General features: G+C 38.9%; 1 protein-coding gene across 3 annotated transcripts; it reads left to right on the forward strand.

The window, feature by feature from the left end:
* The first annotated feature begins 547 nt into the window (after positions 1-547).
* On the forward strand, positions 548-18,384 carry LOC120625885 (eukaryotic translation initiation factor 4E-1B-like). 3 transcript variants are annotated; one of them, XM_039893143.1, is made up of 5 exons: positions 548-656; positions 5,416-5,942; positions 7,108-7,282; positions 17,530-17,614; positions 18,178-18,384. In XM_039893143.1, exons 2-5 carry the CDS (start codon positions 5,488-5,490, stop codon positions 18,309-18,311), a joined length of 849 nt encoding a protein of 282 aa, XP_039749077.1. In that variant the 5' UTR covers positions 548-656; positions 5,416-5,487; the 3' UTR covers positions 18,312-18,384. The 3 variants fall into 3 exon arrangements, with proteins under 3 accessions (XP_039749077.1, XP_039749076.1, XP_039749075.1); XM_039893142.1 differs by lacking the exon at positions 548-656 and adding an exon at positions 2,511-2,874; XM_039893141.1 differs by lacking the exon at positions 548-656 and adding an exon at positions 3,421-3,593.
* Positions 18,385-18,470: the final 86 nt, after the last annotated feature.

Here is an 18,470-nt window from a genome sequence, read left to right on the forward strand (position 1 = left end):
AAGTTGTGAGTTTAAAAAATTCGATATTAAATACTAAGAAATTTTCACTTTTTTTGTCGATAACAAATGGTGTTTGTACACTTCCCAAGGGACACACTGTATATACCTATATGACTTAAAGATATAATTGTTTAATTACCTACAAACAATACTTTTTCGCACGTTTTATATTACTTTACGATACTAGGATATTAATATGACTGACTGCCGTAACATCAAATATCATACTTATACTCTTTACTTCAAATGTACTGCCGAGCTTCACAACGGCTCTCCGTCCTCGCCTCATTTGAAGCGGTACAATGTAATGTAATGAATAAGTACAAAAATGAGGATACTCTTACAAACTCTTTTTCAAATAATGTCCTACCCAACACTAGTCACTCACATCACTAGGGATTAATTATTCTAGGCCGGTATCTAAAAATTATTCTGTTTCTTTATGTCAAACTCCTATTTGGTTAATAGTCTGTGTTTTCAATTGACAATTCTTACCAGCTTTTTGATTTTAATATTAACATTCATCTGTTTAGATTGAATTAATTTTGTGTTTATTATATACTTATACTTTGGATATTGAGACCTTTTTGAGTAATTTGTTACAACAGTTCTTTTTTGTGTAACAGTGTATATATTGTTAGCAGAAGCCCTGACAGGTAAGTTTTATTCACCTGATATTGACCCTAAATTAAATTATTCGTCTGTGGTGAACCTTGATATACCGTCTTTTATATTTATGTGGATAGGAATAAATTAAATTCGTGTTTATGGCTTTTGTCTGTGCCAACTGGGCACAAGGTACTTCGCCAATGTCTTCTTCATTTGCTTTTTCTGGATTTTAGGTATGCCTAATCGGCACGTTGTATTTCGCCAATGTCACGTATACTTGGAAGATCCACAAAGGTTTCGCCAATGTCTTGTAGATGGAGAAGGCACGAAGGAGATTAATTGGATGAGATTATCTGGTGAAACTATCTTGTAGTGAGGCCCGCTTCAGCGGATGCACTTCGACCCTCCAGGATCTTTTGTGCTCATTATTGTAGATAGATATATTGTTTATCTGTCTATACTGTAAATAACAATGTAGACTTTGTATTTTTTTTAAACATTGTGGTATTTTAAAGTTTTGAAATATTTAATTAACCATTTCGAATTACAATTTGTTAGAAAGGGCGACTTCTAAATTGTTCGTTCGCTGCAATTAACGATATGAAAATTATAATCAATGTGTGAACTATTTTAATACCTTAAGGGATAATTCGCAAACTAACCCCCACCATTTATTAAGTGCTCAACATTGCATCGGTACCGGCAACAGCTGTAAAATTCATATTGCCAATTTACAAGTAACTTAATATATTTAGGTAATAATGATCTGATTGTGATCGTAAATTTTAGATATTACTGTTTATGGATATTGTCAGCAGTTTTTGATACGGAAACCACTACCAACCAAACTACAGTTTTTTGCAACCATGTGAAAACCTACGTAATTACGAAAAGAACACAAGTGTCTCTTTCTGGCAGCCTATCAAGCCAATAAGTAAAGAGAACACAAAATAAATAATTTCATTTCTACATATTTTAGTGTTGATTCTATTTATATTACACTGAACTGTTATATTATAGGTCTAATAGAGGTCAGTGGTATATATATGTTTATTCATTGCTTTTAGGTTTCTTTTTTATCCGACAACTGAGTTTTACCAGATAGTAACATATTTATATTAAACCAATGAGTCTAACTAGGTATTTTATTTGGCCTGACGCTAAAGAGATAGCTTTTAAGTGTGCGAAAAAGCTGTATCATATTGAAAACTAACTTGTTAGACCATGATAGTGTTTCTATCCTCATTGTAGCCTGACTTTATACGTACTAACGTTACTTGTCTGTGTTAACTACCCATAGACTAAAGAGAAGAAACTTTCGATTAGATTATGGAGGGTAGAGGTAAGGAGAGTCATCTTATATGGGAGAAAAGTTGAAAAAGTGTCCAGTTGTTGCGCTAAATAACAGTTCAAAAATCCTTCACAATGGCGCTGGTGGATGCACAGTGTATGGTATGAATGTAGCAATCGTAGATGAATTGAAGTATGCCGAGTTAAATAATTTAATGTCATTATCGACTAAAGTAGTTAATTATTGAGAATTTCAACAACTTACGTTGTACAAAATATTGTGGTAAATATAACCTTACTTCCTTGTATCTCCATACTTCCTTGTTTATTTTTCAAGCCTACTCTAACAATATTTATATTTGGCGCTTCTTTTAAGAGTTACCCTGATGCAAATGTGGCGCCATCCTAATTTAATACATTTTGACGACACTTTTTCATATACACAGATGACTCTCCTTACCTCTACCCTCCATAGATTCGATTGTCGTTGAATGACAGCGACGACCGCAAGGCTCTAATTGGCTGATTCTATTCAAGTATTGGCTAAAATACGCAAGTATAGCAAGAGTTCCATAAATCCAGCCAATAATAACAATCGCGATAGTTGCAATGTGATTATCACAATTTTCACAATCGACCCACTGGTAACTTTCACAATGTAGACAGAGTTAAAGACATAATATAGATAAAAATAATTGAATATTTGATTATTATCAGCGCAATCTATACTTGTGAAAAAAGTTGTGAGTACGTAAAATAAAATTCTTAGGCGCGAGTATTTGAGCGTGTGTGCACTGTTGTTACTATGACATCGTAAGTTATTTATGTCCTAAGATAGTACTTGAGTAACTTTGAAAGAAAATTAAGTCTACCTACCCTCTTTTTTTTGTATAAATTATTCGCAAAGCTACGTCACCGTTCGTTGAAAGATCAATAAGATGAATGAAGAATGGAGAATAGAGGAAGTTTAACAAGGTAACTGATTTCTACTACTAGCCTTAATGCCTACTAAAGAGTAAAAAAATCTTAAATTTCTTTTTTTATGGACAATATGACTAGGGTTGCCAACCTTACTCTATAATAGTGTTGTACTTTTTTTCATTTAATACTACTATTAATATGTTGGTATTCTGAAGTCAAAATATGTGTAGCAAAGGCACTGAAAGTACCATTTTAGATATTAAACTTATATTACCCTTCCCTTAATAAGTTGGTACTTCTTACATAAACTTTCGAAAATCAATCAACACTTTTTTTTAAAGTAAAGTAAACAATCCTAATCGTTCCACAGTTTAATTTGAGCTCTTTGAAGTTGAAAGTAATACTTTTTTTTCGGCTGAGAAGATATTTGGTTTTAATGTCACAAAGTTTTCATACTGAATTCAAAAAATATTTTATTTTGAAGATTACAACCCCGAAATACAATAAACGGGGACTTCCGATTTTCTTTATCTATGCTCTATATGGTGTTTACAAACGATTGTAGACTTCTGAGTCATAATAATTTATCGTAAAGTTCGAGATTAGTAAACAACAATTGACACTACGTTACAGACGTAACCTCAGTGAGTAAATTGCAAGTTTTAGAGTTCAAGTCTCGCTCTCAGAGCGTAAATGCGGTAAAAAGTACCGAAATGGGTCGCGGTAGTAAGATTAAAAATATAGAAAAGAACGGATATTCTAATTTCAAACAGGTAATATTTAATATTCCTTTTATAAACGTAAGTACCTAATTAAAACACCGTTGAAGAAAACATCCTCGGTATCTAAGGAGTCATCGCATGCACGAGATTTCTCTATAATAAGAGCGAGTGAAATCTCTGAAATGGACCAGCGTGTTGGAATATGCCTTGAACCGATCACAATCTGGAAAGGAGTTGTCCACTACAGCACAGTTTACACTACAAGCCTCGAAGAATTGATTTTATGAGATCTGTTAAAAACCCAATTTACGATATACGATTTAACAGCTTGCCGATATACTTATTAGAAAAATGATCGGTCGCTCTATTGGCGAGCATATTGCTAGTATTCGAATGACTGATTCTGCAAACTGATGGTTGCGGGGTCTAGCACATAGTGTAAAGGAGAGGTTGTTGTTATTTGGTACTTTTAGTTGGTAGGTATAGGAACTTAGTTATGGTTGTGTTCACTGCTAACTTACTTTAGTTCCTATCTAAGTAGTTATTGCATAACGAAATGCAATGTGAAATAAGTGCGTAGGTAGGTACTATATTTACCAGACTTTTTCTATATCCATCCGTGACGTTTTTTGTATAAAGATGGCACATCGCCATCAATCTAGGCTTGAATTCTAGGCATATGACTATTGAGGAATCATTGGTTATGAAGTAAATTAAAGGAATCTTGCAAATTGGGCGAAAAAGCCATTGCAGTCAAGGGCATAATATAGGCCTCCGTCAGCCACTCTTATCTAAACTGTAAGTTGGACCTAGGACGGAACTTCTCAACGAATAACAGCTAAGCTCTCGTTTGCGTGACCAGAGTGCCGGATGTGAGATTTTACATTTACTTATTTCATCGCGTGAAAGACAACTACGATTTATATGGATCGAAAGAACGCCATCTAGTGACGGCACTAGAAGTACCGTCTTCCTCTGTTTCTGAGGTAGTGTTTTCTGGAGCGAGCCCACGGATGGGCTCGAAATATATCCCATGATAACCTTCATTTTGATTGAGCAGAGTAATAAATAACGTTATGACCTAATTAAAAGAGATTCTACAGTGAATCATCATTTGCAAAATGGATCATATTTTTTTTCGCTTACAAACTCCGTGCGTCGTTAACACCTGGGGCTAGATAAAACTTTGAGTACCTAATATCTATAAAAATAAATTTAATCAATCATAATTTCATAAAAAAAGAAATTCTGCGCGAACCATCGCTGGTTGAATTTTCCCGAAACAGATGCGGTGGCAGTTGCGGTAATGGCTAGCAGTCGGTATACGGAGAAGTTCAATAAAATTATGTTATTCACTCGTGGGCAGAACCCGATATGCTGCTTTCTGAGTCCAAGGCCGTGGGTTCGATTCCCACTACTGGAATTTTTTTTGTGATGAGCATGAATGTTTTCCAGGGTCTGGGTATTTGTATGTATGTAGGGGACCCATGCATAGCGCAACACGACTCCTGTTGCTGATACAGCGAGTCGCCCCGCGACCGTTTATTTTAATAGGAAAATTTTATATTTTTACAAGAGAGTTGCAATCGGTACATTGCGCTGTACACACGGCGAACACGCAGATTAAATAGAGTTACAAGGGAAGTGACTTCTTTATTATATATTTATGTATATTATTCATAAAAATAAAATCATCAGTCATCTTAGTACCCATAACACAAGCTACGCTTACTTTGGGGCTAGACGGCGATGTGTGTATTTATTGGTTTTTAAAAAAAAAAATATGCAGTCCAATCGACAGCAAGAATTGACGTGCAAGCGAACTGTACAGGTGGTTGTTCTGATATTAATGATTTTAATTCTTTACTTTTAGGTCTTTCTGAAAATCGTGGATAAGGATTCACCAGAAGCACTCGATACATCAGAGACTAAAGAGAGTTCAGAGATGACTAAGCGGACCAAGAGGTACAAGACAAACAAAAGGTCCGACACGTACAAGCGGTCCGAGGCGTCTCAAAAGATTGAAAGATCTGAAAATCCGGCAAGATCCGAGAGTCCTAAGAGAGCTGAAAGATTTGAAACGCCCGCGGAACCAGAAAAACTAACAAAACTCGATAAAACCGAAAACTTTGAGGAATCCCACGAACTCCATAAACCCGAGACAGTAGCTAACCCTGAGGTACTTGATAAATCCGAGAAACTCGATAAACCTCAAAAGCCTGACGAACCCGAAACCCCTAGTAGGCCATGCACTCTTGAGACAGTTCATGAAGAAGAAGAGATAATAAAGCATCCCTTGGAATATTCATGGGGTATGTGGTATATAACCAACGACAAGCGAAACTGGGAGGACAATCTAGTGAAACTGACGTCCTTCGACACTGTTGAAGATTATTGGCGGTAATTGTAATTTTTATTGTAGAGCTTTGTTAGAGCTGTAGGGCTTGGGCCTGTTGGGTTTGGGCAGTTTCGAGCTTATTGTGTCGTGTTATTTTGTGTATAGTACTGATGCTTATTTCTTCCGTTAAGCGGCATTGTTGCGATGCTGTGTTCCGGCCTTCAGGGCGTGGTTGCTGGTGTTATTACAGGCGCATTTTTTTTATTCAACTATAAGTTAGGCCTTGACTGCAATCTCACCTGGTTGTATGTGATGATGCAGTCTAAGATGGTAGCGGGCTAACCTGTTAGGGAGTATGGTAGTCATACCCCCAATTGGTTTCTACGCGACATCGCACCGAAATACTAAATCGCTAAGTGGCAGTAAATTGCTTAGACCAGACCAGAGAAAATTCAGAAATTATAAATTCCCAAATGGCCCCTGCGGGAATCTACTAATTAAATTCACAGCACTCACCGTTGCGCCAAGAAGGTCGTCACCAGCGGCATGAGGCTTAACATTGGGCGGCAGAACGTATTCCTCGCATGCCCTGCGAATTGTAGCTCTGTTTATAGGCGATAGTTTTCCACTTACCATCAGGTGGGCCAGCTGCTTGATCCGTCAACTATCATTAAAAAAAAAAGATAATTCAGAATTCCATTCGTATTCAAAAACGTACATCATCATCATATCAACCCATTACTGGCCCACTACAGGGCACTGGTCTCCTCTTACAATGAAAAGGGGTTAGGGCCGTAGTCCACCACGCTGGCCCGGATTGGTGGACTACACACACCTTTTCGATCATTATGGGGAACTCTCAGGTACGCAGGTTTCCTCACGATGTTTTCCTTTACCATTGAAGCAAGTGATATTTTAATTGTTTAAAACGCACATAACCTAGTTATAAGTGGGCTGGCTGAAAACTAGTGCTGAGCTTTTGAGTATGCAGCTATACTGACCTTTATCACACATTTTTATTTTAAACAAATTTAAGACACAAATGTAACATTTTACACAGATTTGTATTGATTGTCGATATAGACGATTTTTATTTTCTTTCTTTCTTCCTTAATGTAAAAGTGTGAGTAGAGTGCTGGATTCGAGCCCAGCCCCCCTAGAGTGAAGTCTGGGTCCTGGGCTATCACCGCTTCAAACCTGTTATAATTAATTTATCGTTAATTGCAGTTTGTACCACCACATGAAACTGCCTTCACAACTGGGCAGCGGCAGGGACTACGCGGTGTTCAAAAACGAGTACCGTCCAATGTGGGAGGACCCCGCGAACAGGAGCGGCGGCAGATGGGTCATCAGCTTTGACAAGAAACGCACCGAAGAGCTTGATTCCATCTGGATGTATTTGGTATGATTTCAATCAACATCTTCGCATTATAAAAACACTAGTTGTTGCCAGCGTTCATCATCATCATCATCATCACCATCACCACCACCACCACCACCACCACCACCAAGACCATCAGAAAAGTTACAGTACACGGTTAGGGTGTACGAATAAAGTGTATAAAAAATCTATATTCAAAATCTATATTCTCTCTTTTACAATCGAAATTAAAATACCTTGTATGTTTTCATCCGTTTGCCATCTACGCGACATAATGCGGACACGCTAAATCGCTTAGCGGCACGTCTTTGTCGGTAAAGTGGTAACTAGCTACGGTGGAAGTCTCCCACCAGCAGGGCTAGCACGGGCAGGAGATATAAATTATATCCCCCGATTATATCCTCTATCAAGGGATATAATTATCTTTTCCCCTTGCCATAGCACGGCAACAGGGGAGAGGATAAATTTATCCCCGTTTGACATTTCTCGTGGATATATTTCCCCCGCCCATAGCATGGGAAGAAATGAAAGGGGAAAAACTATCCTTTTTTGACATTTTAAAGAGACAATTTTATCCCCGTCCTTAGCCGTGGGTATAAAATTCTGTCAACGAATTAAAGTCGAAAAAAACATTTCTCGTGCTTTCTGGGGCTCTTATTATTCAAGTGAAATGGAGAAATCTGAACGAAAATTACACCGGCGATCTATACGTGACGCCAGTAATCCGTTCGAATTTCCCGATGCCGAGTTCCAACACTTGTTTCGGATGGGTAAAAATTGTGTGCTGTACTCGTGCGAGGACCTTAATGAGGCACTAACCACTAAATGCTGTCGATGGACTACCGGTGCACATAAAAGTAAGTTGTTATTAAGTACCTAAAATCACCTTGTGCAAAGACATCATCTATATATGAACGTAGGTTTAAAAAAAAGCATGGCTAATCACTTTTTGTCTAGGTTCTCACATCTTTAAGGCTATTAGCGGACGGTAGTTATCAGCGGGGACAGGTCCAGACCATGGCCGTTGCTCAAACAACAGTCAGCAAATAACTGACCCAAATTACTGGAGCTATTGTCAGTATGTGAGTATATATAGGTACTTACTTCCTAATAATTCTCATTAGAATCGTAGAAGATCCATCCTGTTCAGAGTGCAGTGATGTGATAACTAGTTTTCACTTTATAGCTGAGTGCCCCTTGTACGTGTTGGTAAGATGGGAACTACAAGGTAAGGATAGAATAAGTGAAGAAGACCTAGCAAACCTCACCTTAGGGGATATTGTTAGGTTCACCACAGAGACTGGTAGGTTTCAGGGGGGACCCTGCCGGGACACCAGTAAAACCTGTGTCAAACATGGGGAATAGGGTGGAATGGTCCTTACATAGGACTGATCACCCGTCTGGCAATGGCAGACATCCCCTCATCAAATATATATATACTTACTTTAAAAATAAAATTATTAGTCAGTACTTAGTACTTCAGTATAAGTACATAGAAAAGATATTCAATGCTAGGTACTTTAATTATTTTTCATTTCATTTTAGACTAATGCCAAAGTAGTTATTATTCCCGGGAACAGACTCTGCAAGGCAAATTGTGGCTAGAAGCTAGGAGCGAAGCATGGTTTGCCTGATATTCTTGGAGCCATTGACTGCACCCTCCCTTACCATTCCCAAATGGGGTGCAATACAAAAATAGGAAAGGGAGATCCACGAAGATGTTCAACTGGTAAAGACAAATTATTTAGATCTAGAGTTTATCAAAAACTTAAACAATTAAGTAAGTTAATAATTTTAAAATATGTTTTACAGATTGTGCATGACCAATTTAATATTTATAATATTTATAGACCATATTTAATAACTCTAAAGTAAAATATGAAAAGATACAGCTGTATGAAAGTAGAATCGGACAGTACTACATCTTAGGTATGTTTTAAATAAAATGTGCAAACTTTCAAAACTTTACTTATTGTTGCCATTTACTAGTATAAAAGGGAAACAATGCAAATCAAAAAAAGTTACACACCTATATCATTACATTATACTCCTCATAATTACGTAGAAATTACATGCCTAGGATTCTGCTGCATATGTTGTATACGACTAGTCTGGTCCTGTCTAGTCTGGTAAATTATTTATATGAATATACAAAAAACAATGTCTCATTATAATAAAATTGTTTATTTGAGGAATTAGTACAAAAACTTGGCAGTAGATACTGTATTTAGTAATGAAATATAAGAAAATACAAAAAAAAATGTCTGATAAATTATTTAACATGGGCAAGGGTTAACCATCACGTCCAAATTACAGTGTAGGATTGTGCATATATTTCTATTCAACATTTTATTAAAATCTTGGAGAAAATCTGAAAAAGCAAAACAAGTAGGAATTAATTTACATGTTCAAATAACAAAGTAGAATTTTATTGGGGACTCAGGCTATGCTCTAGAGCCTTGGATGATGACTACGGATTTAGAAGCTGCACCAAATAGTTCTGCAGAGAAGAACACAAACTGGCACTGCCAAGTAAGAAACTGTGTGGAAAGGGCCAATAGGTACCTCAAAGACACATTTCGCAGCTTGGGGATTGATTGGGTGCTTCATTACAGTCCCGAAAAAGCATCTCAACTTATATATGCCTGCATAACACTATAATATTATGCATCATTATAGGCGTGTATTGTAAATATATACTTTAAATAATATTTAAGTTCCCATAAATTATTATTATTGGGCACATTAATGTTTGGTAATATTATAAAATTATATCTTATAATAATGGTTTCTTATTAATCATTGACCCTGCATTTTCACATACAATTTGCCCTACTAATTTGGGTCAACAGTATTGAGCATAATATAATTTGTATATTTCAGAACGGGGGTGGCCATTTGGCTTCCTAGGAGATAGCACGTGTCTGTATTTTTTCTGCGAATTTTCGATTTTGATTGCAAAGTTTTTGTGGTTTGTTGTGTAACTCGGTACATCGGTCGACAGTAAGTGTTTTAACCTATCTTGTACGCCGCTAACAATCCTGCAATGCCTCCTATCCCGCCTAAGCCCCCTGACCTGAGTAGCAATGTGGGCTTTGCTATGGGCTCTCAGGCTTCTGGGTCGCAAGACGCGGTGGCTGGGGAATCGATGGATACCTCCGACCCTTCCCGCAGAGCCAACAAAAGATCCTCAGAGCAGGTGGACGCTCAGCCACCGGCTAAATTATCAAACAGGGCACCATCTGATCCCATTAATTCGTTGTACATCCATCCCAACCTTAAAGAAGGCAGAAAATACTCCAACAAGGATGAGGGCCCGTTTCTTGTTCACGTTTCGCGCGTCGAGTCTGCCCCTTCTGCCGGCACTACCCTAAATCCAATTAAGTTCGGCCAGGTCATGGTAAATTCCAGGGTGCAAGATATTTTACGCGGAGGAATCAAGAAAGTGGGTAGAAATCGGATATGTGTCGAATTTAACTCACCAGCAGCAGCTAATTCATTTTTGAACAACCCACTTCTGGCCGCTAATCAGTATGAGGCTGTGATCCCCTCTTTCAACATCACGCGTATGGGTATTGTGAGGGGAGTTCCCTCTGACCTCTCCCTGGCGGACTTCGTCAAGGATGCTGAGGTTCCATCCGGTTGTGGGGAGATACTCAAAGCTAGACGACTGAACCGGAAGGTTTCCAAAGAAGGTCGTGTAGAATGGGTCCCTACGGGGACGGTGGTGATAACTTTTAGTGGCCAAGTTCTGCCGCATAGAATATTTTGTTGTTACACTGCCATGTCTGTGGAAATATACCAGCTCCCTACTATCCAATGCCATAGTTGCTGCAGATTTGGACATGTCGCAGATCAGTGTCGTTCTAAGCCGAAATGTTACAAATGTGCCCAAGAACACGTTGGCAAAAATTGCTCTACCACAGAGTCGTTAGCTCGGTGCCTGTTTTGCTCGGGTAAGCACTTTGCCACGAGTCAGTCCTGCCCCGAGCAAACCCGGCAGAAGTCCATCAAAAGTACTATGTCGCAAGAAAATATCTCCTACTCGGAAGCCTGTGAAAGATATCCCCCTGTCTCAAGAACCTACTCAGATGCTGCCCGAAGTAATCCATCTCAAAATCTAACAGTTTCTTCCCCAGCTCCCCCTTCCACTCATTCCTATAGGAAAACTACAACAACTCCAAGATCTCCCCGTCGCCCGTCACCACAAGGTTACGACCGTTTGGCTCACCAGTCAATCATCGCCGACCGTGACCCTCCTCCCTCGAGTAATGGAACCGTTCTTCAGCCCCAGGGTCCCGCTCTCCCTACTTTCTCTCTTCCTTCATCTAGTGACAATCTGTTGGATGTTTTGCTGACCCTTTTGATTAATATGTTTAGCAAGATGAATGACTTCCCTCTACCGCCCAACGTCGCCAATAAACTGTCTGAATTCCTAAATATTATTAAAATTCCACTTCATCCAATGGAATAGCCACAGTCTACGCCCAAAAAAACATGAAATTTTACATATGATTGCCTCGTATGATCCTGTTGCCTTTGCTATTTCGGAGACTTGGTTAGTCCCGGGATCACGGTTTCGGGTTTCTGGGTACTCATGTCTCCGGGATGACAGAGGCGATGGATATGCTGGAGCAGCTCTTCTTATTAAATCTTCTGTCACATTTACCCGTCTTTCTCTTCCTCCCTTTCCGACGAGCATCAACGCTGTTGCTGCCAAAATCAGGGATATATCTGTTCTTTCTATCTACATTTCGGACTCTCACGCTGTTCATATATCTGATCTTGAACCCATATTATCCTCTCTTTCCGGCTCTTTTCTTATCTTAGGCGACTTCAACTGCCACCACCTTATGTGGGGAAGCGCAGATTATGACATCCTTGCTTGTGATTTAGTGGACCTTATGGAGGATAAAAATATCTGTCTCCTCAATGATGGCTCCCCAACTCGCAGGACTGCCCCAGGAAAGAATGCCAGTGCGGTTGATCTTTCCCTTTGCTCCCCCAATTTAGGTACTCTTCTTTCTTGGTCTGTTTTGCACGACTCCTACGGTAGTGATCACCTCCCTATACTAATTTCCTGTCCCACCTCTTTTACTCAACCCAAATCCCAATTAAGTTCTCGTAGTTACCTCCTTTCTAAGGCAGATTGGGAACAATTTGCCAAAGATTGTGACGCTTTTGTCAATAAATTCCCTGTATTGTCGCAGGATAATGCACTAGATTGTCACGAGAAATTGGTGACCTCCCTCAAAGCTGCCGCTGACAAAAACATCCCTATTAGACAAAGGGGTAAATCGTCTAAACCCTCTCCCCCCTGGTGGGATTCGGAATGTTCGGACATGATCCGCCGCAGAAAAGAAGCCGAAAAAGATTATTGTAACTGTATGACCATCGATAATTTCCTCCTATATAAAAGAATCTCGGCTTTAGCTAAGCGAATGTTCAAAAAAAAAAAGAGGAAAGGATGGATTCGATTTTGCCAAAACTTATCTCCCCGGACTCCTGCGACTTTATTATGGAAAGCTATTAAACGCTTTCGAGGATCCTTCCTTCCCTGCGACTATTCCAGTAATGATACGTCTGTTTGGCTTAAGACATTTATTGATAACCTGGCTCCTTCTTCCGTCCCTTGCTTAAATTCTCTTCCCTCCTCTTATGCTAATAGCCGTCCTAATAGATTCGACGAACCATTTTCATGGTCGGAACTCCTGGCTTCTCTGAACCACTTGAGACATTCCTCCCCTGGTCCAGATAATATCCCCTACTCACTTCTATCTAACTCCGGGCCACTCACTAAAAAAATGTTTTTAGACATGGTTAATAGCTTTTTTGATCGGGGATTTGTTCCGGATTCATGGAAAAAACAAATTGTTCTCCCCATTCGAAAACCCGGAAAAGATCCTCTTTCTCCTTCCTCCTATCGTCCCATTGCTTTGTCTTGCTGTTTATTAAAAATAATGGAACACATGATAAAGAAACGGTTGGAATGGTTTGTAGAGTCCAAAAAGTTATTGGCCAGAAGCCAATTTGGATTCCGCAAAGGAATGGGTACTATGGATAGCTTGTCTATTTTGACCACTGATATCAGGATCGCTCTGTCTAAGAATGAGTTTCTTGTTGGGGTGTTTCTCGACATATCTTCGGCGTATGACAATGTGATACTCTCCTTACTCAGAGATAAACTATCTAAGCTGAGTTTGCCTGAGAAGTTGACTCATTTTATATGCAACTTCTCGATGGAAAGAACTATAGAGGTACGGCACGGTGACTCTCATTCTCGCCCAAGACTTATTTGGAAAGGACTCCCTCAGGGTTCTGTGTTAAGCCCTCTACTATATAGTCTTTATACTCACGACCTTGAAGAGTCCGTCATCCCGTTCTGCAATGTCTTACAATATGCTGATGACTTAGCCCTCTACTCCTCTTCCCTCTCGGTCGAGGTTGCTTCTAACAGTCTCAACCAAGCTCTTTTTTATTTAGGAGAGTGGCTATCTTCACATGGGCTATCATTATCGATTCCCAAAAGCATTGTGGTAATTTTTACTAGGAAGAGAGTCATTCCCCCTATAGAAATAGCCTTTAACAATGAACTGATCCCCACTAGCAACAAAGTTAAATTTTTGGGAGTTATCTTGGACTCGCGTCTTTCCGGGACCCATCACATAAATTATACAGTTCATAAATGTCAATCAAACATTAATATCCTGAGATGCCTATCAGGGGTGTGGTGGGGGGCCCACCCATACTCCCAGAAACTGCTATATAATTCCATTGTTCGCAGTGTACTGGATTATGGTGCCTTTATCTTGGAACCCTGCAGCAAGGTTGCAATAGGCAAAATGGACAAAATTCAGTATCAGTCTCTTAGAACTATCCTGGGAGCTATGAAATCATCTCCAACTAACTCTCTTCAAGTAGAAGCAGTGGACTCTCCCCTTTTTCTTCGTAGACAATACTTGGCTGATCGTTTCTTTTACAGATTAGCTTCACTCTCTGGCCATCCTCTGATACCCAAACTTTGTGAACTCTCCTCTTTGATTCCTGGTAATGGATTCTGGTCAAACAAGCCTGTACCGTGTCTAATAAATAGCTTCCGCAAATACAACAATCTACCTGATCCAACTTTCTCTGGCTCAATGTGTCCTCTTTATTGCACTCCCTATGACGCCTTAATTTTTCAACCGAATATTGTTCTTGATTTCGGAATTGCAAAAAAACAACCCGGGGCCAATGAACTTTTCTACAGTATCATCGACAGGTTTTGGCGTGAATGGACGATGATATTCACCGATTCTTCTAAGCTCACGATAAGTGGCGCTGTAGGCTCGGCAGTATGGATTCCTAAGGACTCCAATATTCTGAACTTCAAATGCCCCCCTCATACATCGGTATTCACTGGAGAGTTGGTGGCTATTCTAGAAGCTATAAAGTATGTAGTCTCTCACGGGATAATCAGAGCAATTATTTTCTCGGATTCACTGAGTGGCCTTCAGACCATTAACTCCAATCAGTTTGCATCTAAAAACACTTACCCCCTTGTTCTGCTTATCAGGCAGTCTCTTTTAGATTGCCATCTTCGCAACATTAAGGTCACGTTGGCTTGGATCCCCGGCCACTCGGGGATCCAAGGCAATGAGACTGTCGACTCTTATGCTAAAGAAGCCGTAGAAACAGGCAGTCTGGAACATTACCACTGCTTCTTTTACGATCTTTTTTCCTTGGCCAAATCCGAACTTGATTCGGGCTGGCAGCGCCATTACGACCGTTCGAAATTAATTAAAGGTCGCTATTACAGTGACATCCAACCCTCCATCCCAACTAAGCCATGGTTCTTCCGCTACCGCCTTGTCGACAAACAGACGACGTCGGTCATCTGCAGACTTCGTATTGGTCACACATGTACACCCTCACGCCTGCACAGATGGGGTATTATCCAATCCCCCATCTGTGTATGTGGCCTTGAGGAAGGCACCGAAGACCACATTCTTTTCAATTGCCCAAACAGATCAGTTTCCCTGTACAACATTCTGCCTTCCTGTGTGCCCAAACCCATAGATCTTAAATCTCTTCTGTTCCTTTCATCAATCAACAAAAAAGTTCTAAATTCCTTAATTAAATTTATTCATTCACAAAAAATTAAACTCTAAACTGCCGATTGCTTGCTCCGCTTCTGTTTTTTCCCTTTGTTTTTTATAGTCTGTGTTTATAGATGTAACCTGTATGTTTTGTACTGTTTTGTGATGTTTATATGTCTTGTGTTGTTTTTCCCATCGTGCACATCAAAACCACTCTGTAGAGTCCGTACGGGTTCATTTTTATAACCGATCAATCTCACCATAATATACTGTGCTATTTTCAGGAGTCATTGGCAGTAATGGTCGCTATCTTAAAAGTGACCCGGTTGCCATAAACAAAAGTTGAAGTTGAAGTTGAAGTATATTTCAGAACTCTAATGGAGCAAATGACAGTAAATTTTGTAAATACGAGCGAAGAACGACATCAGACATCAAATATGGATCAAACAAGATTGTTAACAGTTGCTCGACAAAAAAGAGAAAGATTTATAAATACATAATATTTTAATTAATAAAATTTCTAAATTAACCTTTTCATCCTTTTTAATTTATTTTTGTATGATAAATGAGCATTCTGCATTCTTCCATCTATACTCTGGAAAATAAATAAATTCTTCACTTGGTTGACTTTACAGCAACATGTATACTATGTATATGTTGCCTGTGGTGCTGCGTCCCCGAGCTGTTGCAGCTTTTTTAATGTCCTGCCACATCTGCAAATAAAAGAAAAATTATGCAAGACTTGTTTGATGCCAACAACACTAATAAATAATTTAAATTTTTTGCACTTGCTTACTTTACTGCAAAATTGTCTTAACTGTTTCCACTGATTGACCGTCCTGTCTGGCCCATGCTCCTTCAGTAATGACTAAGATTTGCCACTGGGAGTCTGCCCTTTTGGCTCCTAAGAGTTCCTGTGAATTCCCCAGTGGCAAGGTGGTTTTGTGGGTTGGCATGAAATCTACCAACATTTGCAATTGTATTTTATTACTTCTTGATCTGAATAAACACAAATTTGTCAACTAATGGGCCATAGAAAAAGGCAAGGACAACTTTAAATAAAATAGTACAAGATCAATAATTTGATATGTAAACAGAAGGATTGGATCTTGATGATTAACGTCTCTGTTTACTTTCACTGTAAAACATTCATTCATTAGGTACGCTTCTAAATCAATAGGTAGTCACTTTTCAAACATTTTATAATAGAAGACTTACTTTTTAGCACTCATTTTATTTTCTCGAAAGGTACCTAGGTTTTATACCACTTTGAAAAAATCCAGAATAAATAATATAAACAAACAGCCGCAGACGAGGAACATTTATAGATAAGAAAAACAATAAAAAACTTAGACAACTAAAACAAAACAGAAAACGAAAAATTTATTTGTCAATGCCATGAGCACAGATTAGAATAATTAATTTGTGACATTTACCGGGGATACGTCTTTCCCCTATTATATCCACCGTGGATATTTTGTCCACCCGTGTGCCCATGCTCGGGGGGTGGATATAAATGCGTGAGGGGATAAACGTTATATCCTTTCCCCGTGGAGAAAATGTCCCCCGCCCATGCTAGCCCTGCAGACGAATGATTACTGGACTGACGATTACCGTCTGTTCAAGCCTGACTTCAATAACCATTGCCCACTCAAAGGGAGCTTACACGAATTTTCTAATGACAAGGTTGCTTGGAAGCATGCGCTTTCATCTCGCACACGTTAAAATGTAAAATGTAAATTGTTGATGTTGGAATAGTCTTGGTAGAATCTGCCTTCCGAACCGATGGTAGAGTCACTACAAACAGACCGACTTTACGTTTCAAAAGTGCTTATAGTGTAAGCCTATATGAAATAATTGAATTTAAAAATTATATAATCTTAATACTTCTTTCTAATCTCTACATTAATACATAGATCATACAAACTTCGCAAAGGAATTCAATGCGATTTTCAGCAATGGATAGAGTGATTCAAGTGGTTTACATGTATGAAATATTTTATTTATTTATTTACACTCTATTTATTCACACTGCAAGTTAAAAAAAAACAGAAGAATAATAAAAAAAAAACCATGCAAATTATAGAGTAAAGCAAAGAAATTCAAAGACCTCTAATGTGATGAAGTACGAAACACTAAACCTTACGAGATAGAGCGAAGACGGAGAATAATAAAATGCTTTTTGTTCAGGTGCTGTTGATGATCGGTGAAAATTTCGCAGTTCCCAGTGCTATATGCGGAGCCGTTGTTAACGTACGAGCCAGAAGTAGAGTTGGTAAGCATTTAACTACTACTAATAATTATGTCTACTACTGTAATTATTTGCAGGACATATAGAGTAGCACCTCTGTATGTCCTGTAAAGTGTTGCCCTGTTTATAGGCGATGGTTTCCCACTTATGATTAGGTGGCCCATCTAACGAATGTGGTGGCCCGAACTAATACTTCAGGTTTTAGAGGTACATTATGTACTGTCTCTGAAACCTATCTGTTAAACCGAATACCTAATAGTTTTTGAGTAAACCAAAGTTTTTTCTTAAATAAATCGGATACAGCCCAAACATCACATGCAAAATTAAAATCAAGTGACTCCTGTCACTCTATTAGGTACGCGTCGCGTAGCGTAGGTGCTATGCTCGTGTCGGTCTTTCATCTTCAATAGGGTTGTCACAAGTGAACACTTAGACAGTTTTGAATTCATTTGTATGAAAAAATAAATGTGCTTCTTTTGATTTAATTTTTTACAGGGTGATTCATTATGAAATAATGTATTTATGAATCCTTCAATATTATTTTGTAATTTTGTTACCCGTTGTATATGTATTGATGGAAATTTCAGCCTTGTGGGTGGCAGACTACAAGAACGAACATGACATCATAGTAACAGGAAAGAAGATAAGAGACACGCTTGGTCTCGGTGGCAGACTCTCATTTCAACAGCATAATACGACTAAGAGCTTATACACCATGTAGTTAGTACAGATTTGTAACAGTCACGACCCTACCGACAAAGACGTGCAGCTAAGCGATTATGCGTTCCGGTACGATGTCGCGTAGAAACTGATTAGGAGGTTTGGTTTAACATAACTGCCATACTCCCTAACCGGTTATCCCGCTACCATCTTAGACTGC

This window comes from Pararge aegeria, chromosome 8 (assembly GCF_905163445.1).
Source record: "Pararge aegeria chromosome 8, ilParAegt1.1, whole genome shotgun sequence".
In the NCBI taxonomy this organism is placed as follows: Eukaryota; Metazoa; Arthropoda; class Insecta; order Lepidoptera; family Nymphalidae; genus Pararge; species Pararge aegeria.

Excerpts from the sequence above, each read along its gene's own strand:
- LOC120625885 (XM_039893141.1), top strand. The coding sequence starts at position 3,534 with ATGGGTCGCGGTAGTAAGATTAAAAATATAGAAAAGAACGGATATTCT. Across the intron at positions 5,943-7,107 it reads ACTGTTGAAGATTATTGGCG|TTTGTACCACCACATGAAAC; the intron begins GTAATTGTAATT and ends CGTTAATTGCAG. Across the intron at positions 17,615-18,177 it reads ACGAGCCAGAAGTAGAGTTG|CCTTGTGGGTGGCAGACTAC; the intron begins GTAAGCATTTAA and ends TGGAAATTTCAG.